The sequence below is a fragment of the Syngnathus floridae genome, chromosome 14 (assembly GCF_059516105.1).
Source record: "Syngnathus floridae isolate MCC-2025c chromosome 14, RoL_Sflo_1.0, whole genome shotgun sequence".
Classification (NCBI taxonomy): Eukaryota; Metazoa; Chordata; class Actinopteri; order Syngnathiformes; family Syngnathidae; genus Syngnathus; species Syngnathus floridae.
This window is the reverse complement of record NC_142426.1, coordinates 2450628-2474538: the sequence shown is the minus strand read 5'-3', so window position 1 is coordinate 2474538 and position 23911 is coordinate 2450628. Positions and strand designations below refer to the sequence as shown.

Sequence of the window (23911 nt, the reverse complement as noted above, 5' to 3'; positions counted from 1 at the left end):
TCTAAAAGAATTCCACCTGTTGCTAAACGTAACCCTTAATTCATAAACAATCATCATATCTTCTTGAGATAGACACACAAACAATGCACAGGCAGGGGTCACGAGATAAATTCAAGTTTTCATTTATATTTCTTTTTATTATTTTCCTCTATTATTTACAGCTGTGATAACTTGGCAGTTATTCCATTTCAAAAGTGATGCATGTGCAGCGCAACTCATCGGGGAGTGGTCACTCTTCCCAAGGGCTCACATCCGTGTCAATGGCCACGCAGTTGTAGGCGGCGTAGCGCAGCTTCTCTTCACAAACTTTGGCACTGCCATGACAAAATCCACACATGTACAGTTCAGCGGGCTCAAACAAAGAAATAAAAACGAATGCAGTCAAAATACAGGTGACGAGACAAATGGCTGACCGCCTGCCTACCTCGGGTAGTTGGGTAAATACAGTGTGCTGGAGCACGTGGAAGACTGCGGAAGCGCGTCACTCTCAGAGCTAGAGCAGGAAGTAAAAGCAGTTGAAAGGATAAAACGCCAGCTTGCAAGTCTGCTAAAGTTATTATTATACTTGCCAAAATACTTGCTTGTTAGAAAAGACGTAGATGGGGGCAGGAAGACGACTTCGACCCGTCACAAACCTCAGAAATCTGCTACGGTCCTCTGAAAAGATGAACAAAAAAAAAAAATCATCAGGTTACATGTGTCGAGGATGTACAGAGTAAAGACCGACCATTGGTGAAGTTGGTGAGCGCCTCCCACAAATACTGCACACAAGTGTCATTTTGTTCCAGGTCCTCATAGCAAGCTGGCAAACAAATAAGAACCAAATTGGCTTTATTGACACACACATCACACCTGCATTTGCTTTTATTCTGCTTGGAATAAAAAGCAAAATGAATAAAAAAGGTCATTCGCGTAAAAGCGCCAGTATTATCTGTGGAGTCAACTGACTGAGTCTTTTGAGGGCTTCCACGCTGATTTCCGGGTCCCCGCAAACCTTCTTCTCCACTTCCTGCCAGGTTAGCAGATCCAGAACAGCCTGCGGAACCACCTTCAGCAGTCCGGCCTGTAACGCCATGATCTGCGATGGGCGGAAAGAGATGGATGACGCACAAGGGGCGACCGTCAGGACAAAGGCTTCAAAACAGACCTGCTGCTTGCTTTCCTCCAGCCGAGCCTTCTGCACTAGGCGGATGAAGTTGCGGCGGTCCTCGTAGTGGACGGCCACGTTACCGCCGCCCGGGACCAGCTCCACCATCTGGCCATCGCTCAGCAACGTGGTGTAGACCAGCTCCTCGCCAAAACGGAATTCAAAGGTCTCGCGGTCCATGTTGTCCATGGCCTCCAGCAGGTTGACCTGACAATGCAGCCAGTATGTGTGACTTGTTTGTCTATGCGCCATTTTGAGTGAAGCTTTTAATGCAATCTAGACCAGAAACCTTTTCAAATGTTTTTACATTATAAGTAAAATTTTGCATTTTATAGTATATCCTAATTGCTCATTTCAATGATTATACATTTATCATTTACTGATATTGTTTTCAGCGTTAAAAATGAAATTGAGGGTTATCATAATTATTTCTTTTATTGATGCCAATTCAAATGTCTGTTTAATGGTTTCTTTTTTGCTGCCATTGTGTACATTTAAATATATATTGACATAAATAAACCCAAGACAAGCTTTTAGGTGAAGTTATTTGTGGAAATTGGTAAATCTAATGTGGACAAAAAAATCCACTAATATCCTCACCAGCACAGAGTCTACAGCGTGGAAGTCTTTGCTCCAGCTAACTGCCTCCCCGGTAAGCTGCTTCCACACCAAGCCCGGCAGAGCCAGAACCTTTTGGGTGGAGAGAGAACAACAACAAAAATGAAGTATAGCTGCAAATGAGACAAAACAAAAATGAAAAAGACAAGAACTCACTTACGAGAAAATCTTTCCCTCTAAGTGCTGCACCCATAAGCTGCCCGATCCACTCGTACTTGTGGAATTCTTTGCAAGATGGGTTTGGGACGTAGTAGTCTCTAGCCTCCAAGGCGCCCTGAAGAGAAACACAACCCAAAAATCAATGGAAATAGAAGAAAAAAAAACACGAACCAAACATTTAGGGGCCAATGTACCTGGTTAGAGGTTCGCGTGAAGAAGGGCAGCGGCATGGGACATTCGGCCGAGCTGGGACACAGCTCCTCGGACATGTCGGCCAAGCTGTCCCGGAAGCCCCCGCCCTGGTCGATGATGCCCTCTGCGATGAACTTGCATTCCCACCACTGGTCGTAACGAGCGGGCCACCTGTAATCCAAAGTCTTCTCCATTTTATCCGACGGCTTCAGGCCTTCGTACACCTGCGGAGTTACAAGGTTACAACATTTTGTTATTGAGGTTCAGGCGTCTGTACTTGAGTGCTTACAATTTGTGACACCTTTTTTGTCTTATATACCCTACAGCTGAAAACAGATAGCTCTGGGCTGGTGGCATTTTTCAGCCACCATTTCAATTTTCACTTGAGAAAAAAGAAATAAATCAGTACTTTTGGCCACCATAAAAATCAAGCCGACCTGACTGAACACAGCGTTCTTGCAGCTGGGGTCCAACGAGGCGTTGTCCCGATGCTCCATGGCTAGCCGCCTGTTGATGTAGAGGCACGGCAGGAAGTTGGGCTTGCTGGTCTCAGAGTCCTTCAGGCACTGAGTGACCAGGGCAGAGCGGCGTTTGGACTGCAGCAGAAACTGCTTTATGCTCTGGAAGGTGCCGTAGAGAAGCCGAGACAAAAGAAATCTCAGTTTGTATCTTTTAGTCAGAACCTTCGAAGGTCGATTTTGGCCAACTTACTTTGATGTGGTTGAAAGTGCCCACGCTGTAGTCCCAGGCAGGCACAAAGTGCGGGAGAATGCTGTCTAGTAAATAAGTGAACCTGTGAGAAGAAACATCAATGGGTTATGAGAACAATTTGGCCTATTTCACTGGCTTGACTAGAAACATTTGCTACCTCTGGATGATCAGTGCTCGGCGGTAAAGGACATCAGCCGGCGTCCCCTGCAGACGAGGGTAGCGCACCAAGTAGGAGGACTGGAAGATGTCTGCGTTCAGTCCCAGGTCTCGCTCACATGACAACTTGATCTTCAAGCCTCGGATGCGCACGTCGATACCCTCATCTTTCCCACATAAAGGGCCACATGCACACAAGAAGCAATTTAAAAAAACTCTACAAATAACTCATTCCAACTAATACCTAAACGAACATCAAAACTCACCTCGGCATTCCTCAATTCGGACCTCGATGACCGGCAGGTGAGACGACATGTCTTCCAGCACGCAAATCTCCCCAATCAGATTGCTGTAGACAAAATGAGGACGAGGTTGTTTAGTATTGGATGCTAAGTTTGAAGCGCTGCAATTCTAAGAGGCTCACTCGTCAATGGTGACGTCACTCAGCTTCTTCAGCGCCTCTCCCTCGCCTCCGTACACAGTCACCCTCTTTGGCATGTAGTTGTCGTCCGTGGAGTCTACCGTCAAAATCAGCTTACTATGGCATAATGGAAAAAAAAAACCATTTTCTATTTGGATCACAAGACAGGTTTTGTCGGTGGCGCCGGCTTCTCACTTGACAACAGTTCCCCTTTTCATGTGAAGTCGTATCCAGTGCTGTCCCTGCATTCCATCGCTCTCCCAGTATGTTTTGTTGTCGCCGTCTGTTAAGCTGTTCACGCCCCCGCTCGGATCCTCCTGGTAGTGACGACAACAGCATCGTTTGTGTGCGACTTCAGATCAGTGTGCCGCATCGAAAGCAGCGATTCTCAAAATGTGCTACATGGGCTCCCTCTGGTGGAATACCAATAAATGATTGACATTTATTTCAGTTTCACTCTCAACATATGCACACTATTGTTTCAGAAGTTTGGATCACTTAGAAATGTCGAAAATTTTCAAAACAAATCCGAGTAGTACTTGCGCCTCACCGAACACGACGAAACGTCAATATTGGTCACGCACTGCTTCAGGCTGCCCAGGTTCTCATCCTCTTTGCCAATGTGGTCATAGAAGTAGTGCACCAGGTCTTCGTCGCATTCATACGTCCAGGTCGGTGGTACATACCTGACAGTTGGTTAGGAGACATTTTATTTGACTAGCTTTTGAGTACAGAGGACTTTGTGTCGGAGCTGTGCATTTGAGTCCTTATTGTTACTGCTCTTATTTTGATAGCTCTCAATTGACGGTTAGGGTTACCATTCAAATAATAATAATAGCGGTTTTAACAAGCACATAGTCATTAGCCCAAACCCACCTCAGCTTCTCTACCGCGGCGGCGTCCGGCTCTGCTATCATGGGTTTGTTTCCGAGAAACATGGCATTCTCCACATCCACCACGTGGTCCCACCTGTTGCACGCTTTGTGGTCATAGCCCAAGAGCTGCTGCTGTCTGCTCAATGTTTCGGGCGACTCCACCGGAACCAACCTGTCGCCGCCCTCGGTGTGCTTGCACACCAGGATCCAACCCTCTTCCAGCTCTTGCCCGGGACGGTGCTCCTCCAGCTGCTCCTGTGGACGCACACACATACATGTGGACTTTAAGAGCTTGAGGTTCCTTCCTTCCTTCCTTCCTTCCTTGTAATCAATAACATCTCTTCATTCACATGTACAACACTTGCAAAATTCTTGAAAGCCCCTCATGTCTCCACAAGGGGGTACATTTTTTCATGAAAAGCCATTTTTGAGATTTTGGGCATGTTTACCCGTATGGCTTTAGCTTTAGTTACACAATTAAGTGATGAGCCTGGACACAAACAGCTTCTTCTTACCTTATTTATCTTGACCCAGAGACCCTGGCTATTACAGTATTCCTCCCCTGTGGTCCGGATACACGTCCCTTTCTTTAGCTCAATGGTGTACTTGCATAGTTTCTTGTTAATCGAACTCTGGTGTGGACCGTCAAAGACCGGTACCATCGTCTTGCCAGAGCCCCCTGTGGAAGCCCCAGAGGCAGCGGCGCAGGAGCTGGAGGATGAATCTTTGCAGATTTTGTAGCACACCTCTTTTGGCACATAACACAGGCTGTCGGGAAGCGGCTCACTCTTCTGGAAACACTCAATGCAGCGGTTCAGAAAACGAATCCGGCCGAGCAGCAGGTGTGGACTGTCCCCCAGAGACATGATGATGGTTGAGATGGATGGGAGCGGCAGTCAGATGTCATGACCACACTCTCCTCCCTGTTTGCGCTGTGACCCCCACCTGGCAAATGAAACAAAAACGAAATTTCTGAGCGTCATAAAACACAAAAGCGGCAGTCACGCGCACGTTGCCGCTTTTAAACTGTTACAGAGAGTCTAAAGGTGAATCACATCGTGGCAATAAAACGAGCAATTCATCGAGGAAGCTAACGCAGCAAGCTAGCACTGCGCTGTAAAATGAGCAACCCAGAAATCTCCAAAATCATAACAACGGAACATTGAGCATATAAAAATTACTTGTTGCCAAATATATTTTTCTATGGGACTCAGTATTCTCCTACATACCGCCAATGACCGCCAGCGCTTTATTTTGAGTCGGTGTTGATTGAGTGGAGACGTGACGGTACGCTACGGAAGTGCTTTAAATACTTTTGACCCGCTCGACTTCCCGTACCTAAAGTTGCAGGCGATCTTATTTTTGTGTGTCGTTATTTATGTCAAAAAATCTAAAACAGAAAGTACAAAATATATATACATAGTTCCCAAGCAGTGCAATGCGCTCAGATATAAGGTGGATAAAGCGACATTAACATAAGAAAGATAAATACTGTTACATGTTATCTTAGTGTACTTCTTCCCTTTTAATTTACTAGCGGTTAGAAAATAGAAAAAATTAGGGTTTCGGAACGAATGTGTTTTTTAGCCAGGTCAAAAAGTACCATTATTACACTTGCACTTCGCCTTCCGAGCTGCTGGTAGCAGCAAAACGCCTCCTGCCTCCCTATCTCGGTTGTTGACATCAATCGAAGAAGATAAGGCCGCTGTCTCTTGATCATGAGTCAAATTTTGGCATGGTAAACAGCATTCATCCGTCGGTGTTGTCAAGTTTTCATGGTAACACGTAGCGTGAATGCGTTAGTATTGCTCCGTCGAGTACAATTGAGTCCTCGACGTGAGATCGAGACGCCAAAAGTGTTAGCATTTGGGCTAGCGTGCAGCGATAGCACATTTCCTTTTAACATGCAGTTTTATAATGCATTATAACGCGAACTTACATTCCAATTTTACAATGAAAATCACGAGCTAGCGTTATGCTTGAGAAGTACTGTTCTTTTTGTGTGTGTGTTGTCAGGGTACTCAAATAAAAGACGTCTTCATTAGCCCTCACGCTCCCCACACGCTCCTGCTGGACAAACATGCAGACTACATCGTTGCTTATGGCTCCAAAAAGGATGACTATGTGAGTGTTAAACGCTTTTTTCGTCATAAGATGTGTGTCACAGGAGATATATGATCTAACCTACTAATCAACATTTCAAATGGGGTTTTAAGATAGGCTTGAAATAAGGGAGAAATAAATACATGATTTCAAGTACTAAATACTGTTCGCATGTGCAGGAGTACACACTGTCCGAATACCTGCGCATGAGCGGCATCTACTGGGGTCTGACAGTGATGGACCTGATGTATCAGCTGCCACGCATGAACCGCCAGGAGATCATAGACTTCATCAAGGAGTGTCAGCACCAGTGCGGTGGCGTCGGCGCCAGCATTGGCCACGACCCGCACCTGCTCTACACGCTCAGCGCCGTGCAGGTGATGCCGCACGCACGAGCTCTCTGATTTCCACCGTCCCTTCAGTCCTCAATGTTTTTTGTTGTTGTTGTCGTCCTCTGTAGATTCTGTGCTTGTACGACAGCGTGGACTCACTGGACGTGGACAAAATTGTGGAGTATGTCCAAGGGCTGCAGCAGGATGACGGATCATTTGCTGGAGATAAATGGGGTAAGGGACCGAAATAGAAACAATATCAGGAATTGGCACGCTCATGTAGAAGCTTTTTCAGCCGACTTTTTCCATTTCTATTGCCTCCTCAGGAGAAATTGACACAAGATTCTCCTTCTGCGCAGTGGCCACTCTTTCATTACTGGTGTGTGTGTTTTCATTCCAAGCTTCTTTAGCCAGCACAAGTCCTCATCCATAAAATGGCCACTATCTCTTTCCCCTCGCTACAGGGCAAGATGGACGCCATCAACGTGGGGAAGGCGGTGGAGTTTGTTTTGTCCTGTATGAACTTTGACGGTGGTTTCGGATGCAGGCCCGGGTCCGAGTCGCATGCCGGTCAGGTAATGGACAATCTCTTTTCTGCCACCCTGTTATTATCATGTTGCCTATTTTTTCCAAACATTCCGAAACGGCGTTTTTGTCAGATTTACTGCTGCACGGGCTTCCTTTCGCTGACGGGCCAGCTGCACCAGCTCAACGCCGACCTATTGGGCTGGTGGCTCTGCGAGAGGCAGCTGCCGTCAGGCGGCCTCAATGGGCGTCCTGAGAAGGTTCCCGCCGTTCTAATTTTGTGTCATCAGCTTTGTCACTATCAATTTGAAAATAATCCAAGATTTATAATGAAATAAAATAGAAAATAATAACCATTTAACTTATCAAATAAATAGACGGTGAAACTTTTCTCATAAACTCACTTTGCTTTAGCTTCCGGACGTCTGCTACTCCTGGTGGGTTCTGGCGTCTCTCCGGATCATTGGCAAGATCCACTGGATCGACAAGGACAAGCTGCGCTCTTTCATCCTGGCCTGTCAGGATGAGGAGACGGGAGGCTTTGCCGACCGGCCGGGAGATATGGTGAGCGGAAAGGTCTCGGTCGACCTAATGCATTATCATTGCCAACTCTTTCTTCTGCTTAGGTGGACCCCTTCCACACACTGTTTGGTATCGCCGGCCTCTCCCTGCTGGGGGACGAGAAGATCAAGGCGGTCAATCCTGTGCTGTGCATGCCTGAGGACGTCTTGCAGAAGCTCGGTCTGAAGCCGGAGCTCCTCAGCTAACCCTCGCGTGCTAGTGTCTTACACTCGCACGCACACACAAGTTGTCATCACTGAACATTCCTGTATGCAAAACTTCTAGTAATGTTCAACTCCTAAATAACACATGGACTCTCGCTCCCATCAATGTAGACGAACATCTTTCTTAAAATGGCTAATTTACAGTTTGCAGATTAAATGGTTACTTTAATGTTTATCATCTGTCCAAAGGTCATTTAATGTGAATATGTAACTTATTTGGTTGCTTCGAGCAATAAAAGTTTAAATCCTCAGTGTGTTGCTTCTATTCTGGCATGCACCACCAGATGGCACTGTTACCATACCAGACATTGTTAAAGACCGCAGTGATAATAATTATCACTCATTATAATGAGCATAGTCATGGTAATGCGATGAACAAACATCAGCGATTACACTGAGCCATCACTCTTGTTGTCTTTGCCACAGTCGAGCAATTTAATACATTATTATAATAAAGTAGCCAGTCTGTGCTCACACTTCAAGTAGCAAGTTTTGATTGCATCCGAGTACAAAACATCAAAGTGGCCAGCAAGGTGGGGTAGGGCTTCAAATTATGGTTTCAAATTAGTGGTGAAGTTTACTAATGTAAATTTCAAATTAGAATATGAAATCAAGATTACGATGAGAATTTCAAGCAATGACTAGGATTCAGGACAAAGTTAGCGTCTCAATCCAGGTTTAGTATTTCAAGACAGTGGCTTTCAAAAGGATCATTTCAGGCCAAGATTAGGGTTAAAAATTAAGGTTTCAAATTCCTGATCCCAACCCTCAAAGACAGGAAGCGGACACCAACCACGTGACTTGCGCTCAGACAAGAGGCGAACGGGAGGATGAGTGGGCGGGGCTTTTTACGCGTGTGGACCAATAGGATCGCAAATAACTTCTGGCAGCAGCTCCACTGGAAGAAAAAAAGGGCCGCAGAGGAGACGAATAACGGTACCGACCCTCGAGCTGGTTTTTAGCCTTTTTTCTCCTGCACCCAATGTCACGGGGGACCTTTCATGGCGTCGCAGTGCTGCTGACAAGCGTTCAAAGAGCATCGTGGAAATAAAGATGGCCTGGATTTGGAAGGTGAGCGATTGAATGGAGGGAGACGGACGGGCAAAAGGGTGGGGGCGGGGATGAGGGGTGTTATTTGTGTGTTTTATTTTTTTTGCATCGGTAGCAACGAAAACAACGCGTGATGAAGTTGTGCATGCCGATGAAGGCAATACACAATGCGGGCAACGGCTGTCCTCATTTTGCAGGGGTCCGCTCGGCGCGACCCCCCTTTTTTTGGGGAGGTCTATTCGATATAGCGTGATAGTGGGCCTGTTGTCATGCTGTCTGTCAAACGTGTGCATGCAGGTGTTTCTGCGTATTATGTGGTGCGCGTGCCTGCGTGCGTGTGCGTGACATCCTCATCATCATCATGAATAAGTGGTTATCACTTTAAAGGGCTAGAGACATCCCTTTTTTTTTTCAATTAGAACGGAATTTGATAGAATGTATAAAGTGAACACATTTGCCGCATTGGAAATTAAAAATGGACACCGATTACTAAGAATAAAGCTGAAATGAAATGCCAGTTTATCGATCGGGTCCCGCACGAAGCCAAACTGGCGGCGCCATTACTGTGACGTCACAAGTTGTACATCTGGATGTCAACAAACCCAAACAACATGGCAGATGATAGCGACAGCTCCGTTTCTAGCGGCAATATTAGCATCATTTTATCCGATTCAGAAACCTCTTTTGACGCAGAATATGATGAATCTAGCAGTTCACTTGGGCTGAGCTGAGCACATTTTCTGAATTGTGCCCCTCCCGTCACTCTGGTTAGGTTGGCATAGTAAAAAGTGCTCTTGGGGGCTTTAGAGTGCCGAGTTGATCTCGGCACATTAAGACATGACCACCTGCAACGTTTGGTTTAGGTTTTATAAGCATTTTTAATTTTATTGCTTAAATCGCATTTTCTCGACGAGCTGAGCACGTTTTCTGATTTGTGCCTCTCCCGTCACTGTGGTTAGGTTGGCATAGTAAAAAGAGTAGAGTGCCGAGTTGACCACTGCGCATGGAGAAATGAACATCTGCAGCGTTTGGTTTAGGTTTTAGGCGCATTTTTAATTTTATTTCTTAAATCGCATTTTTTCGACGAGCTGAGCACGTTTTCTGAATTGTGCCCCTCCCGTCACGCTTCGACATACTTTTCAAAGTCAAAGTCTCCAAGTCTCCTTTATTGTCAATTCCTCCGCATGTCAAGACACACAAAGAGATCGAAATTACGTTTCTCATTATCCCAGGGTGACAAGACAGAGTTCACAACGCACATACAAGTAAACAACACAGGAAAATTAAAACAAGAAGATGAACAATAAGAGTGATAGCACGCTAGCCGCTCCCGATGCACAGCAGAGTCCGGAAAGATAAGACAGAGTTCACAACGCACATACAAGTAAACAACACAGGAAAATTAAAACAAGAAGATGAACAATAAGAGTGATAGCACGCTAGCCGCTCGCGATGCACAGCAGAGTCCGGAAAGATGACAGTCAACCAGGCCACTGTGAACACGAGCACACAGCAGGCACGCACTGTCCGGTTCGTGGATCTTCGTGGATCTTATCAGGCGAACGCAACCCATCTTGTCGTCCCGCGAACGAACGTACGCCAGGATAATGGAAGGCACGGCTAGACGAGCTGGGTTGGCCGCAAACCTGGCCCGACGTCTCCGCGCTGGCCCCTCTTCTCTTTTTGTTTACATTCACTGAAGCTAAACGCGTACAACTTGAGACGTCACTTCCGGCTGGCGGCTCGGTGCAGTCAAACTCGTCTGTGCGGCAAATTTAAATTAAAATTTTCAGAGCAACAGCTTCCTTTTCGTTGTTTCGAGCGTCAATTTATATTTATAAGCCCATAAGCTAACTAAAACCGATTTATACATATACCGGTGTCTCTAGCCCTTTAATCATAGGCAGATGGCAGCAACATGAAAATCTTTTGGTGTTTAGAGCTAAATTGACGAATATGAACGTTTACGCTTGTATTTTGGGTTCTGTGGTATCAGAGGTGCGCGTTATGTCCTACAGAAGCATATGACAGGTTTTTGTTTGTCCCTCATAAGCCAATGTAGTGAGCCATAGCAGTGCATTGTGGGACTTGGAGTATCTGAAGGGAAAATATGTCATAAACAGGGACCTTGTTAGATATCGTCTTGTGAGCTCAGATAGTGTTTTAATCCAAAAAGTGGCATGTCGTTTTTGTTTCTGTTATAGTGGCTCTACGATATGATCTTTGTTTAGTGTTTTCTTCCTGATATTCAAAAGATGGAAAGTTTGCCATTTCGGTTTGAAACAGACATTTTAGGGTCATTTTGGCCTTTTTCAGTGAAGACCGCCTCATCTCGAAGATTTTATCCTCGCCAGATGGCCGACGCGGTGTCATGCCAGAGTGTGGGAAATCTAATTTGCATTGGTGACACGTAGGCGCTCCCGAAGCCTCGGTCGCTCGCTCGGTCGGCCCTGACCAATCAACAGGCGACCTTGTGTGAAAAGCTCTGTGCAGACCACTTGAATGACAAAGCGATTCATTGCGAGGCCAAGCGTCCGAGCCCGGCCTGATCCCGTCACATCCAGAGTGGGATCGACACCTCTTCGGCTCCAAAGCGCTGTAATCCTCCTCGTACTTTCTCCCCGACTTCTTCTGGCTTACTTTGAGCAGCAGTGAGCTCTTGGCGCCCTTGAAGCCAGCCAGCAGAAAATCTCGTTATCTGCTTTATTGTCGTCGCAACTGTTTACACTACGTGAACATGTTAAACTTAAGCTACTTGAGTGAATTAACTGCTTCCCTTTTCCCCATCCAAACAAGTACTGGTGTGAATTTGGGCTATTCTTGTGGGACTTGCCACAATGAGCCCAAAAAACGGTTGTGTCGTCTTTGGATTTTTTTTATACACTTGTACGTTGTTATTATGAATATTATGATGAACATGTGTGCGTGAGTGTTTTCTAAAGTAGAAGGGGGGGAGAAATATAAGTGCTTTATCTTCTGGGGGATTATGTTCCATTAGATGTGAGGTATGCATTAGCCTAATGGCTTCTCCCAACAAGGTCACGCGCACACCTCCAGAGCTGGTCACCTTTGTTTTTCAGGGCACATTAAGCTCCCCTTAGCGTCGCTAGCGGATTAGTGCTCGTTTGACTTGAATTGAAGGATTTTTGCGCTTACGTCATAAAATGGACACATTTTTAAAATCTATCCTACAGTGTGAGGCAATTGGGCCCTCTGCTGGGGTTGGAGAGAAGTGCAACTATCCGTTGTCTTTTGATTTGGGTGGGGGTATTTTTTAATGGTTTCCAAAGCCTGTTCCGGATAAACCAAAGCAGCCCCAGAACCGAACCAAGCCTAATTCAAAAAGGAGTTTGTGGTATTAAAATACAGCTGACAGGAAATTGCCTACAAACAGCCTTCTCTGTGTTTTTAATTCCTCGGCTGTTTGGCGGGCGTACGGGTGGGGGTGCCACCTGAGACCTGAAAGTGCAAAACAGCCTTGAGATAAATATTTAAAAAATATATTTGAATTCCCAACGCAATTAGCTGCTCCCAATGAAGCGCTTGTTTACGGAGCTAGAGAGCGGCTCGCCCACGCAGGCGCCTGTTTGGAAGACCCTTTCAACCAATCATGTGCCAGTAAACAAGCTGATTTTCACCCTTAGAACAAGGCTGACTGCTAAATGTGGGGAAATAAACACACAGTCATTCTGCAATCTATGCTCCCTCCCCCTTCCGGCTTCCTTGTGTCACTTCCTTGCACTTCCTTTCCTTTGCCCGCATACAGACAATTGGTAAAGGCATCCAGGCCGGTTCGGAGGCGGGTTCGAGTGTGGCCTGAGGGTGCCTCCGATGCACTTCGTGACTGCTTCGACACCACTGACTGGGACTTGTTTAAGCAGGCAGCCACCTACAACGATTGGACGGACATAGAGGAGTATACTGACTCTGTTACCTCTTACATTACGAAGTGCATCGATGATGTGACTTGCTCGAAATCCGTCGTCACTCGCGCGAACTGGAAGCCGTGGCTGACGGGGGCTGTCCTCAGACTGTTGAGGGCCAGGGACAAGGCTTTCAGAGCGGGGGATGAGGCTGGCTTGAGGAGAGCGAGGGCAGACCTGTCCCGAGGCATCAAAGAAGCGAAGAAGGTGTTCTCGTGCAAGGTCTCCACCCACTTCAAGGACAGCAAGGACGCACGTAGCCTTTGGCGGGGCATTCAGACCATCACGGACTACAAGCCCGCGCTGAGGAGCTGTGAGGGCGACGTCCGTCTGCTGAACGATCTGAACCGCTTCTTTGCTCGCTTCGACGCCCAGAACAGCACTTGCCTGCTGAAGACCACTCCCCCCCCACACGAGCAGCCCCTGCGCCTCTCTGCCGACGGTGTGAGGAGGGCGCTTGCCGCTATTGACACCCGTAAGGCAGCGGGCCCTGACAACATCCCGGGTCGAGCGCTGAAGGACTGCGCTGGGGAGCTGTCGGGTGTCTTCACGGACATCTTTAACGTTTCCCTGCAGCAGGCCATCGTCCCCTCGTGTTTCAAGGCTGCCACCATCGTTCCTGTGCCGAAGAAACCTGCACCGTCCTGCTTCAATGACTACCGCCCTGTGGCACTGACGCCCATCATCATGAAGTGCTTTGAGCGGCTGGTCATGGAGCACATCAAGTCCGTTCTCCCCCCCACCATTGACCCTTTCCAGTTTGCGTACCGTGCCAAGCGGTCCTCTGAGGATGCCATCTGCTCTGCCCTCCACTCGCCCTCACCCACCTGGAGAGAAAGGACTCATATGTGAGGTTGCTGTTTGTGGACTTCAGCTCTGCCTTCAACACCATTGTGCCGCAGCGACTCATCTGCAAACTCGACGAGCTGGGCCTCAGTACCTCCCTCTGCAACTGGCTACTGGACTTCCTCTGTCAGAGGCCTCAGGTGGTGCGTGTTGGCGACAAAATCTCCGCCAGCATCACACTGAGCACGGGGGCCCCCCAGGGCTGCGTGCTCAGTCCATTGCTCTTCACCCTGCTGACGCATGACTGCACTGCGACCTACAGCGACAACCGCATAGTGAAGTTTGCTGACGACACGACTCTGGTGGGTCTCATCACGAAGGGCGACGAGACTCGGTACAGGTCGGAAGTTGACCTTCTGACCACGTGGTGCAGGGACAACGACCTCCTGCTGAACGTCAATAAGACCAAGGAAATCATTGTTGACTTCTGGAAGGGTCACACAATACACCTGCCGCTGATCATCGACGGTGCTGTGGTGGAGAGGGTGAGCTGCACCAAGTTCCTGGGGGTGCACATCAGTGAGGACCTCTCCTGGTCCGCCAACACCTCGTCACTGGCAAAGAAAGCTCAGCGCCGCCTGTACTTCCTGCGGAAGCTCAGGCGTGCATGTGCTCCTCAGGCAGTCCTGTCTACATTCTACCGTGGCACCATTGAGAGCGTCCTCACCAGTTGCATCGCTGTCTGGGGTGGTAACTGCACTGAACAGAACTTGAAGGCCCTGCAGCGCATAGTGAATACGGCTGGTAAGATTATTGGTGCTTCGCTCCCCTCCCTGAAGGACATTTACACCTCCCATCTCGCCCGCAAGGCAACCTCGATTGCCAGAGATGTGAGTCACCCGGCTCACTCTTTGTTTGACCTTCTGCCCTCTGGGAAGAGGTACAGGAGCCTGCGCTCCCGCACCACCAGACTCGCCAACAGCTTCTTTCTCCAGGCTGTTAGGGCCCTGAACTCGCTACCCCCTTCTGCGTAGCGTGCGGCACTGTTGCGCTATTTTCGGGAATGTCTGCTGTACTTGCTCCTTTTTTTTTTTCTGCTCCTCTTATTTATTTATTTATTGTTGTGTTATTTATTCATTATTTATTCAGCACGCTTTTGTTTTACTTGTTTACTTGTTTGTCTGTTGTGAGCCATGTCTTGTCACCGTGGGATAGGGGGGAACGAAATTTCGGTTTCTTTGTGTGTCTTTGGCATGTGGAGAAATTGACAATAAAGCTGACTTTGACTTTGACTTTTTAAAGAGAAAACATCCTTGTTTGACTCTTTTCTCCCCCACAGAGAAAGTCGGTGATCGCCACCGGACTGGTGGCGGCAGTGTCGCTCTTCCTGGTGGCCGTCCACCTGGCCGAGAAGCCCTACTTCCCGTGGCAGCCCGCATTAGGCGAGGCATTGGGCAGCCACTCGGCGCCATCCAAGCAACCGTACCAGGCTTTCAAACCTCATCCAGGATACGTCAGCATCCCCAAACAGGAAGTGAGTGTTTTTTTTGCTTTTTCTTTAAACATGCTGTTAACACGCTGGCCTGATCAGGCCAGTTCAATTATCAAAGTCACGGCCGTTGAAAATCCCCAAATTGGAGACAAAATCATTTTTAACACTCAAACAACCTTATTTCGGAGTATCGGGTACTCACAACGACTGCCAATACCAAAGGTGCGTTCCGTCAAGTATTGGCTGAATTCATGAAGTCGGAAAATGTCTTGTTTGATGTTTGCTTGTCGCTTTTGTACCACGCTGTGTGATCCCATTCTGCTGCCTTCAAAAGGCTCGCTGCTGGATACTCTCGACGCAATTTATGGAAATTGAAATATCAAAGAGGCTTAATTCCCACACATTACAAGGCGAGGCGAGTCGAGGAGAGGAGGAGGAGGAGGAGGGGAAAACTGTTGAGGCGCATTATTGTGGAGCTTTGAAAGCTCTCGCTCTGAACTTCCTTCCTTCCTTCCCGTCTGTCCAGGCAATCCGTGGGGGTGAATGTTTGCCTCCCTCTGCGACACTTTAACAGTCGCTCATATTTCACCCGGATGGTAATCTCCTAGCATCCGTAACACGGTGTCACCAGAGGGGTTCTAAACTTCTCACCCGCGCATGTTTAATGCATGACAGCGTTTGTCTTTCCACCCATTCTTGCAGGTGTGAAATATCATCGTCCTGCCTATTTGTTTGCAACCGAAAATGTGATCAGTGGAAGGAATCCGGTTGCTGCCAATCAAGTCAACGTGTTTGACTTTAGATTCTGTTTCCTTTTTGTGCTATCTTGATAGGACTCACATCCACAACTGGTACTAACCAACGTTTTGAGAACAAAACATTTTGATTTGGGTATATATTAATATGAGGCTGTTATGCTTTTATTTTGGTAGGTTGCTACTTTCTGTGTTTTCATTCATAGGAACGGAATTGGCAGTAAGACAAAATATAGAGCATCGGTGAATTATTGGTGCTTTAGAGGACTTTACTCATGCATCTAAAGACAAGCACAGAGAGTCTTTCAAGGAGAATGACTCAGCCGAAGCGTCCGCCGGGGACGATTGCGCTAATGTAATAATCATGGCCTGTTAATGAACGCCGCCGCCTTGTGCATTTTAATCAACGGCGATGTGAAGGCTATTGAGCAAAATTAACGCTGCATTTTCCCAAATGTCCACGCTCCGCTTTTTAAAGAATGTGGCAGGATTGTGAGGATTACAAAAGATGCCTGCAGTGGGATGCATTAAGTTGGATTTATTTACAACAGTTTGTAAATAAAATGCTTGTGCTCCAGGGCCACATTTGACTTTTCAAATGGACAAATGGGTCAGGTTATGATGACTTTAAAATCTCTTGCTGAAATCACCCTCAAGCTAAATGAAGATATCAAAAAGTTACAAATCATGAACTAATCATGAAATAATCTAAATAAATAGCTCAAAAAACAAATAGATTTGATTCAACCAATTTAGGAAGAACTGGCTAAACAATTGTAATATCAAAACATTGACTAATCCGTGATGGTTAAGCAATGAACTTTCAGCGCCATCTTTTTTCGGCGACTATAAAGTGTAACGTTCCCTGGCTGGCTTCAGGGCTCCTCGTAGGCGTGTGAAAGCGTAGCTCGCCGATTCATAGCTATAATGTTCTACAGCCACTTAACGACGACGCTTGCGCACCTCTGCGTTCTGCGTCGTAAACTTACGGTGCCCATTCAATTAACGTAGTCGCTGACGGGGATTTTTATGCACCGCTCTTAAAACCTTTATGAGTTATGATGGCATCCATATATTTGATGGGATCCTTTATAAGGCCAAAAACATCCCTATAATATTGTCACTGCTCTCATATTAAAGGTGGTGTGTCGGTAGGATGATGTGAGCCACGTCAAACTGTTTTTGTTCACCAAAGGCCAATCCCGTCCCCTTTCCCACCGCAGCCCTTGAAGCTCAAGTGCGAGCTGTGCAGCGTGGTGTCCAGCTCGGGCCAGATGCTGGGCCAGGCGGCCGGGGCGCTCATTGACCGCTCGCCGTGCATCTGGCGCATGAACAACGCGCCAACGCGGGGCTTTGAGCGCGACGTGGGCTGGCGCACCACGCTGCGGGTGGTGTCGCACACCAGCGTGCCGCTGCTGCTGCAGAGGCCGCAGCACTTCTTTGGCCAAAACAACCAGACGCTCTACGTGGTGTGGGGCCCGCTGCGCAACATGCGCACCGACGGCAAGGGAGTGGTGTACAACATGTTGCGCAAGGCGGCCGACAACTACCCGCACGCACGCATCTACGCCACCACCGATGACAGGATGAATTATTGCGACATGGTCTTCAAGAAGGAGACGGGCAAGGACAGGTGAGTCCAAAATCATCGAGCGCAAATGCCATCGAGTCATATCGCAAATTAAAGGTGGTGGGGAGGGCTTTTCAATCATGCAATGATTAGGTCTATTGGACGCAGCAAAAGGATAGAACAACTAAAAAAGTGCTGTTTTCTGCATGGAAATGTCACTAATATCAACATAATGACTAAGTTCACTCTTAACAACAACAAGGAAAACCACTGCCACAAAGCACATGCTGGTTGAGGAGACTTCCTGTTCTGTTCTCCATCTGGCAAAACGGGTCATGGGCTATAATCCGCAAGCGGCGCACACGTGGTTTATCGGCGCCACCCACCCGCCGAGCGGAGCGGCTTCCTGTCGGATGCTATCGGTCCACAGCGCCGGCAGATAAGCCACCTCACCTAAATCACGCTGTCACACCCAAGTATTCATTAGATGCTAAGAGCGCATTGACGCCATGTTAGCCTGCGTTTGTTACAACACAATCATTAAGATACTGTTTGATTGGATTGTGCAGGGGCCAGCATGGTGCTTCTGCAATTCATAAAATACCAATGAATTCTTTCATTATTATCTCGACACAATTAATGATATATAATAATTGCGCTTACACCACTAGGTGACAGTATCGCTCTCCATATTATGCGTTTGTCTGTTGGCGCTTTCAAACAGGGGGTGTCGTTTAACTTTTGTCATTTTTCACGCTTTCCAAAGGATACTAAATTGTAGCGGCAATAATAAGCGGCCCAATCCGAGTGGAAAAAAAGCAATGTGGTGAAGAACATTGAACATGTCCTCAGTTTTAAGTTGTCTACACAATTACAAGACGTCGGTTCTGAAAAAGAACGAACATCATCTCTGAGTGCAACACAGCTCAGCTGTGAAACGGATTCTCCTTTTCATTTCAAAGGCCAATGTTTCCGTGTGACTGAGTGCCAACGTAGGCCGCTCGCAGCCGATTATCCAGCCTGATTACACAGGCGTGACATCAGCGTTAATAAAGCGGCATTGAAAGGATATCAGCCAGCCAGCCAGCCAGCCAGCCAGCCAGCCTGCCAGCCTGCCAGCCACCGTGCAGCATCTGCCGTTTGCTAACGAGACCTCCATTTTGAAACTTTTAGAGTGTCGGTCGGTTTGTCCTTCACAAACCCAACATCCAGACATTCACAGTATAACAACCGTGGGAATATTCCGTTCCGCTTTGTCAGTGTGACGGAAAAGTGTGGCTGCTGACAGCTTGCGTCGGAGGTGACATTTTGAGCGTGTGGGCTGTTGCATTACATTGTGTACTCTCCAGGGTGTTATTTTTTCCAATACGCAACTAAATACTTGATATTTCCCACAAATATTTCTTTTCATTTTTCAGAGATTTGAACTTCATGATGTAGGTCACAGCAAGGTCAAACACAGCAAATACAAAGAAATGCAATCATACTTAGCAGGAAGAGAGGTGCTCATCTGTTTTGTTTTTAGTCATGATTCAGCTTGACCTTAAGGAACTCATCTAAGGTTAAAGGTCACGTGTAACGACGTAAAAAATGATTTATGGACAAACTGCATTGAGTCATACACCTCGCATTAAAGGTCATAGCTGGTGATGGCCTTGGTGATCGCCATGGTGATGGCCTTTCCGTTCTTTTGTCAATATGACAAAATATCAATTGTCACCAATCCCCACAATTCCACACGTAACGAGATCAAAAAGCATTGCGCAGCAAATTGCTTCATGTCATAACTTCAAATTACAAGTCAAGATGCACGCTTTCAGGTGTGTGCTTCTTTTGTGAATATGACCTTGTATGATTAAGTAATGTTAATGAAGAAAGAAAATGTTACCAATCTCCACAAAACACAATGAGCCATACTTTCAATTCAACCTAATGACACAAGCCGTTATTTTGTCAAATACCTTGACCATATTTAGGGACCGACTAATAGAGATTTTTTTTTAATTTTTTTTTTTAGGCCGATGCTGATCGAGATATTGGGTCGGATAATATTCAGATAGCCGATAAATTTGCCAAGTATTCACAAGTTCTTCAAACGCCTTGTGGCATCATAAGTAGCTCGTTAGTGGCCTTTGTTAAGAAAGCAATAAAAACGAGCAGCAGCGGCAGCCTTCACTGGGTCTACAATGGCTTCTTATTGCCCTCCGGTCAGAATGAAGAAACGCTTGAGCGAGCTGACGTGGCAGCGTTGCTCATTCGCATCGTTAAAAATGAAAAGCGGCGCTGTGTCGTTCTTGTAATAAAAAACAAATAAATGTTGCTAGCCTGCAGCAGCTCTTCTTACAATTTGTGTGTGCTTGTTTGTGTTAACAGGATCCAGTCAGGGTCGTACCTCAGCACAGGCTGGTTCACGCTCATCCTCGCCATGGACATGTGCAAAGAGATCCACGTCTACGGCATGATCAACGACACCTACTGCAAGTAAGACTCCTCCGCCTGCGTGACAAAATAGATCCATTACATTTCAGCAATGAGGACAATCCTTAAGACACAAAATGCATGCATGAGGAAAGTTCTTTGTCCGTTCCGCAGGACCGAAGGCTACCGCAAAGTCCCTTACCACTACTACGAGGCCGGCAGCCGGGATGAGTGCGCCGAGTACTTGTTGCACGAGAGTGCCCCGTACGGAGGGCACCGCTTTGTCACAGAGAAAAGTGTGTTCGCCAAGTGGGCCAAAAACCACGCCATCAAGTTCTTCAATCCACCCTGGCAGCTGTCGTGACGCTCAAAAAGGCTTATTCTACACTTCATTGGCTTTTTGCTTGTTTGGCGGACACCGGACGCTTCTTGTCATTGACGTCATGCAGTGGTCCGGCCGAGACTTTTTTTAAAGGACCGACCCGAAGGAAAGTTAGTGTTAGTTGGTGGTATAAAGATGTCGTGGGAAGCCGTGGCGAGTCGTGGTCACAGTAAGGCGACTTCAGAATTGATGGCGCCATCCCATTGGGCCACAAGTAAAGGCAGCGAGCGACATGGGCACTCCAAAAAACTCTCACAAAGCATTGGAGGGAGGGCGTTAGCACTTTTTTTTAGTTTGAAGTGCAAGTTGTGCATCAATTGTTTTAACAACAGGAAAAAAAAGCTGAAGAAAGTCCGTTTTGTGGATGTCACAGAAGGCACAGTCTGGCGGGTTCAGAATGAGACACTTGTGAAGGTTGAGGCAATAAGACGTTGCCACTCCAAACCTTCCTCAGCCTTTGAGTGCAATATTTTTATTTTTTTTGCAGTGCAAATCATGCAGTAGTCCAGCAAATACTATGAACTTTTTAACAAGGACTAAACTGAAGGAAGAAACTGTCCGTTTGCTAGTTAGCAGCTTTTGCAGAGTGCAAACTTAAGCGAATCCTGATGGCGGAACCAACGCTCTGCTCTGTCTGGTCAAAATGGAGTGTTCGCTGTGACTCACAAAGCCTTCAAAGCACTTCTTTTGTAGTCAAACTGTCTGGTGCATGGTTAGTTTGCCTCTTTTCACAAAAATCTAAACTAAAGGCAGAAACTGCCCCTTAAACGGTTAGCTGACAATTTTTCCAGCTGAGTCAAGGCACGATTGGGAGTGGAATGTCTGCAGTGACGCAACCCAAGGCAAATGCGTCGCTGTTTCCTGTATGAATTATCACGCCGCCTTTCATTTTATTTATTTATTTTCAGTGCATGTGTTTACTCATAATTGATTCCACGCAGTTGGACTTTGATGTGCTCACACTCCTTTATCATGTCGCCCACCTTCTTGTCTTGTCAGTGCCCCCAGCAGGTTGTGCTCAGGACGAAGATTCATGAGGCTTAAATATCCTTCAGGCTCGTCGTCAATCGACTTTATTGTAGCACGCTGATAGTGATGCTTTTATTTCTATATCGTGTATTTAAAAAGTGGCCTTCCCTCATTGGCAGAGTGCATTATTTGCATCCGATGAAGTTAGTTAACCACTGAGTCCACTGTTGCTAACCAAAACAGCAGCACATAAACAGTCTGTCTGCTGAATGTGGAAAATTGCCACATATTGCAGTATTGAATGTCATCTTGGAATATAGGGAGACGCCAATTTGCAGTATGATTTGATGTGGTGTCTTTTTGGCTTCTAAGTGGACTTTTAACATGGATCTGCGCCACAAGTCTTTTGTCCCTTGGCTTGAAATGGCACTTTCACATGTTATAAATTGTAATATACCAGTGCCGCCTTTCGCAGTCTGAAATTGAGTCAATAACCTGGCCACTGATTGTTGAAATATGCCAATTTAGCAGGGACAAACAAAGCAGGCATCTGTTACAGTTGACCCAGATCTCCTTTTCACCCTTCACACATGTTCTCGGCATGCAGCGCCATTCAGCTGTCTCAAAAGGTACAAATGAGACGTTTACCTTTGCCACTGACTTTGGAGCAGAGATCTCGTAAAAGGCCTGATGTTTGTCGCTGTTTATCTTTGAAGCAGATATTGCTGTTGTAGCAAAACGGGCAGGGGTCACTGGTTAGATTTCTCCTGGCACTGCCCCGGGTCACTGTGAATGGCAACAAGCATTTATTTACTCTCCCCCCTTTTTTTTTTTTCTTTCCAATTCTAGCGTGGGAGGAATTTGATGATGTCATCATGCATGTTTACCTCAAAGGTTGGGAACAGACACACACTGTGATTGTGCAGTCATCTGGCAGCTCTCAGATCAGTTTACATGTGACTGACTTCATTTTAGGAGATGTCGCTGCTACCGTTTTTAGGTTGTTGTTTGCGCCTGGTTGGCCACTCCATTTGCTTCACCTGCAACAATAATGAAATCCAAATTGAAATATTCTGCCTTCACGATGACACAAATCATTAAAGAGTGGTTTTTGATTTTGTGGATTTTGCACTGCATCAAACTGAGATTTTGAGGGTAGAACACAAACGTTTTGTTTTTAATGTGATCACTTTTTTTGTTTCAGGTCAAGTGTCCTTGTATACACGTCCTTGCGTGTGTGTGTGTGTGTGTGTGTGTGTGTGTGTGTGTGTGTGTGTGTGTGTGTGTGTGTGTGTGTGTGTGTGTGTGTGTGTGTGTGTGTGTGTTTGAATGTAACACGACTGTGTCATTTTTACTGGTGCTAGATTAGCATCAAAGTGCAACATTGTTTTTCATTCATCAGAAAAAAAGCTTCAATTGTGTCATTTGCTTCGTAACTGTCGGTGGCATATTGTAAACATTTGACTTTTTTTTTCTAATTGAAGAATGTATTTTGTTGTTTTGTTGCCTTTAAAAGAACCTAAAAGCACTTGATATCATGATTTGCTCTGTACGCGTGCCACATTGCTGCTGTGATGGAGAATGGGGGAATCTTGGTAGCTTTTACACTTGACATTTGGTGAAGGGCTTTTTCTACTTTAGGCAGGGTGGGTAAGTCAAAATTGATGTGGACCTGCGGGAGCTTATTGATCGCTTCCTTAATTGTGTGAGACGGCCTGTTGAGAACAGACCGCCACAGGGGCCGTCTCACTCTGTCAACAGTTTTGGAGAAGGGTTGGATACTTGTGAAAAATACCAAACTTGGTTTATCCTTTCACAAGCTGTGGTCAACTTTTCTCAGCGTTGTTCCTGTCAGCTCCTGTCCTTTCTCCTTGCGTGGGTCAGTAGACTCATTTTAATGTGACTGTAGCATACTTGAATTATGAGGTGCTTAAATTTGACACCTACGGAGAGAAGTCAATAAAAAATAGGAGCCAAACAGTCAGATCATAAAGCCAGATAAACAATCACATTTAAGGAGTTAATCAGCTGTAACTTGTGTTGTCTAAGCGGGAGAAAAAGCCTGCTGGCGGCGGCCCTCACGTGACGCCGCCGCCGACTTACGGCATCATTAGGGGAAGTCGCTCAACACTGAAATGACTTTGGACACAAAATGTAAATCTCCCTGCACGCACATAAGCAAGCATCCGAGGGGAATTTTCTGCGCATCAGCGTGCCTGTGAATAAAATAAATGGAAGGAAGGAATAGCCCTGCAGCGCTTTAAAGGGCAGCAGCACTTACGTAGGCACGAAGGCAAATGTGAATTCCCATTAGGTGGACGTCGACATTTGGGGAGCTTTACACGGGGATTGGATGTCGCACAAGAAGAAGAATGCAGCTTTTTAGCCAGGCTTAAAAGTCATTGCGTGCCGCAGCTGAAATGGCCAATAAATGTTCACAGTGGCGCTAAAGTTGAAAAATAAAGCCAAGCGCATTGAATAAGCTCAACAGAGGGGGATTTAGAAGGACAAACGAAAGCAGCCCTTGAGATGGGGATCATTC

General features: G+C 46.5%; 3 protein-coding genes across 10 annotated transcripts in view; 2 read left to right on the top strand and 1 right to left on the bottom strand.

Moving 5' to 3' along the window:
• Nucleotides 1-106: 106 nt before the first annotated feature.
• Nucleotides 107-23911, bottom strand: part of hectd3 (HECT domain containing 3) — a 35827-nt gene continuing 12022 nt past the window's right edge. The window contains exons 1-24 of one of the 6 annotated variants that reach the window (XM_088395494.1): nt 22257-22409; nt 22018-22155; nt 19993-20096; nt 7644-7910; nt 6583-6933; nt 4795-5224; nt 4452-4534; nt 4281-4373; nt 3955-4090; nt 3600-3721; nt 3408-3521; nt 3250-3332; nt 2985-3150; nt 2828-2909; nt 2554-2736; nt 2119-2340; nt 1926-2039; nt 1748-1837; nt 1148-1354; nt 949-1078; nt 728-802; nt 570-657; nt 425-493; nt 107-314 (exon numbers count right to left, since the gene is read on the bottom strand). In XM_088395494.1, the coding sequence (XP_088251620.1) occupies nt 230-314; nt 425-493; nt 570-657; nt 728-802; nt 949-1078; nt 1148-1354; nt 1748-1837; nt 1926-2039; nt 2119-2340; nt 2554-2736; nt 2828-2909; nt 2985-3150; nt 3250-3332; nt 3408-3521; nt 3600-3721; nt 3955-4090; nt 4281-4373; nt 4452-4534; nt 4795-5145 (2493 nt within the window). In that variant the 5' untranslated portion in view covers nt 5146-5224; nt 6583-6933; nt 7644-7910; ... (1 more) ...; nt 22018-22155; nt 22257-22409 and the 3' untranslated portion in view covers nt 107-229. Of the gene's footprint in view, nt 315-424; nt 494-569; nt 658-727; nt 803-948; nt 1079-1147; nt 1355-1747; nt 1838-1925; nt 2040-2118; nt 2341-2553; nt 2737-2827; nt 2910-2984; nt 3151-3249; nt 3333-3407; nt 3522-3599; nt 3722-3954; nt 4091-4280; nt 4535-4794; nt 5225-5508; nt 5660-6218; nt 6364-6582; nt 6934-7643; nt 7911-19992; nt 20097-22017; nt 22156-22256; nt 22410-23911 lie in introns of those variants that run through there. The other 5 variants (XM_088395490.1, XM_088395493.1, XM_088395492.1 and 2 more) reach the window with 5 other exon arrangements.
• On the top strand, nt 5858-8275 carry rabggtb (Rab geranylgeranyltransferase subunit beta). 2 transcript variants are annotated; one of them, XM_088395507.1, is made up of 9 exons: nt 5858-6017; nt 6296-6403; nt 6562-6759; nt 6843-6948; nt 7041-7093; nt 7179-7289; nt 7374-7499; nt 7654-7803; nt 7866-8275. In XM_088395507.1, the coding sequence occupies exons 1-9, from the start codon at nt 6015-6017 to the stop codon at nt 8004-8006; spliced, it is 996 nt and encodes a 331-aa protein (XP_088251633.1). In that variant the 5' UTR covers nt 5858-6014; the 3' UTR covers nt 8007-8275. The 2 variants fall into 2 exon arrangements, with proteins under 2 accessions (XP_088251633.1, XP_088251634.1); XM_088395508.1 differs by having other exon boundaries at nt 5948-6057.
• Nucleotides 8929-22897, top strand: st6galnac3 (ST6 (alpha-N-acetyl-neuraminyl-2,3-beta-galactosyl-1,3)-N-acetylgalactosaminide alpha-2,6-sialyltransferase 3). 2 transcript variants are annotated; one of them, XM_088395503.1, is made up of 5 exons: nt 8929-9095; nt 15123-15317; nt 17254-17663; nt 19974-20081; nt 20193-22897. In XM_088395503.1, the coding sequence occupies exons 1-5, from the start codon at nt 9078-9080 to the stop codon at nt 20380-20382; spliced, it is 921 nt and encodes a 306-aa protein (XP_088251629.1). In that variant the 5' UTR covers nt 8929-9077; the 3' UTR covers nt 20383-22897. The 2 variants fall into 2 exon arrangements, 1 of the variants encoding a protein (XP_088251629.1); XR_015862435.1 differs by lacking the exons at nt 8929-9095; nt 17254-17663 and adding an exon at nt 9180-14587 and having other exon boundaries at nt 20193-20216.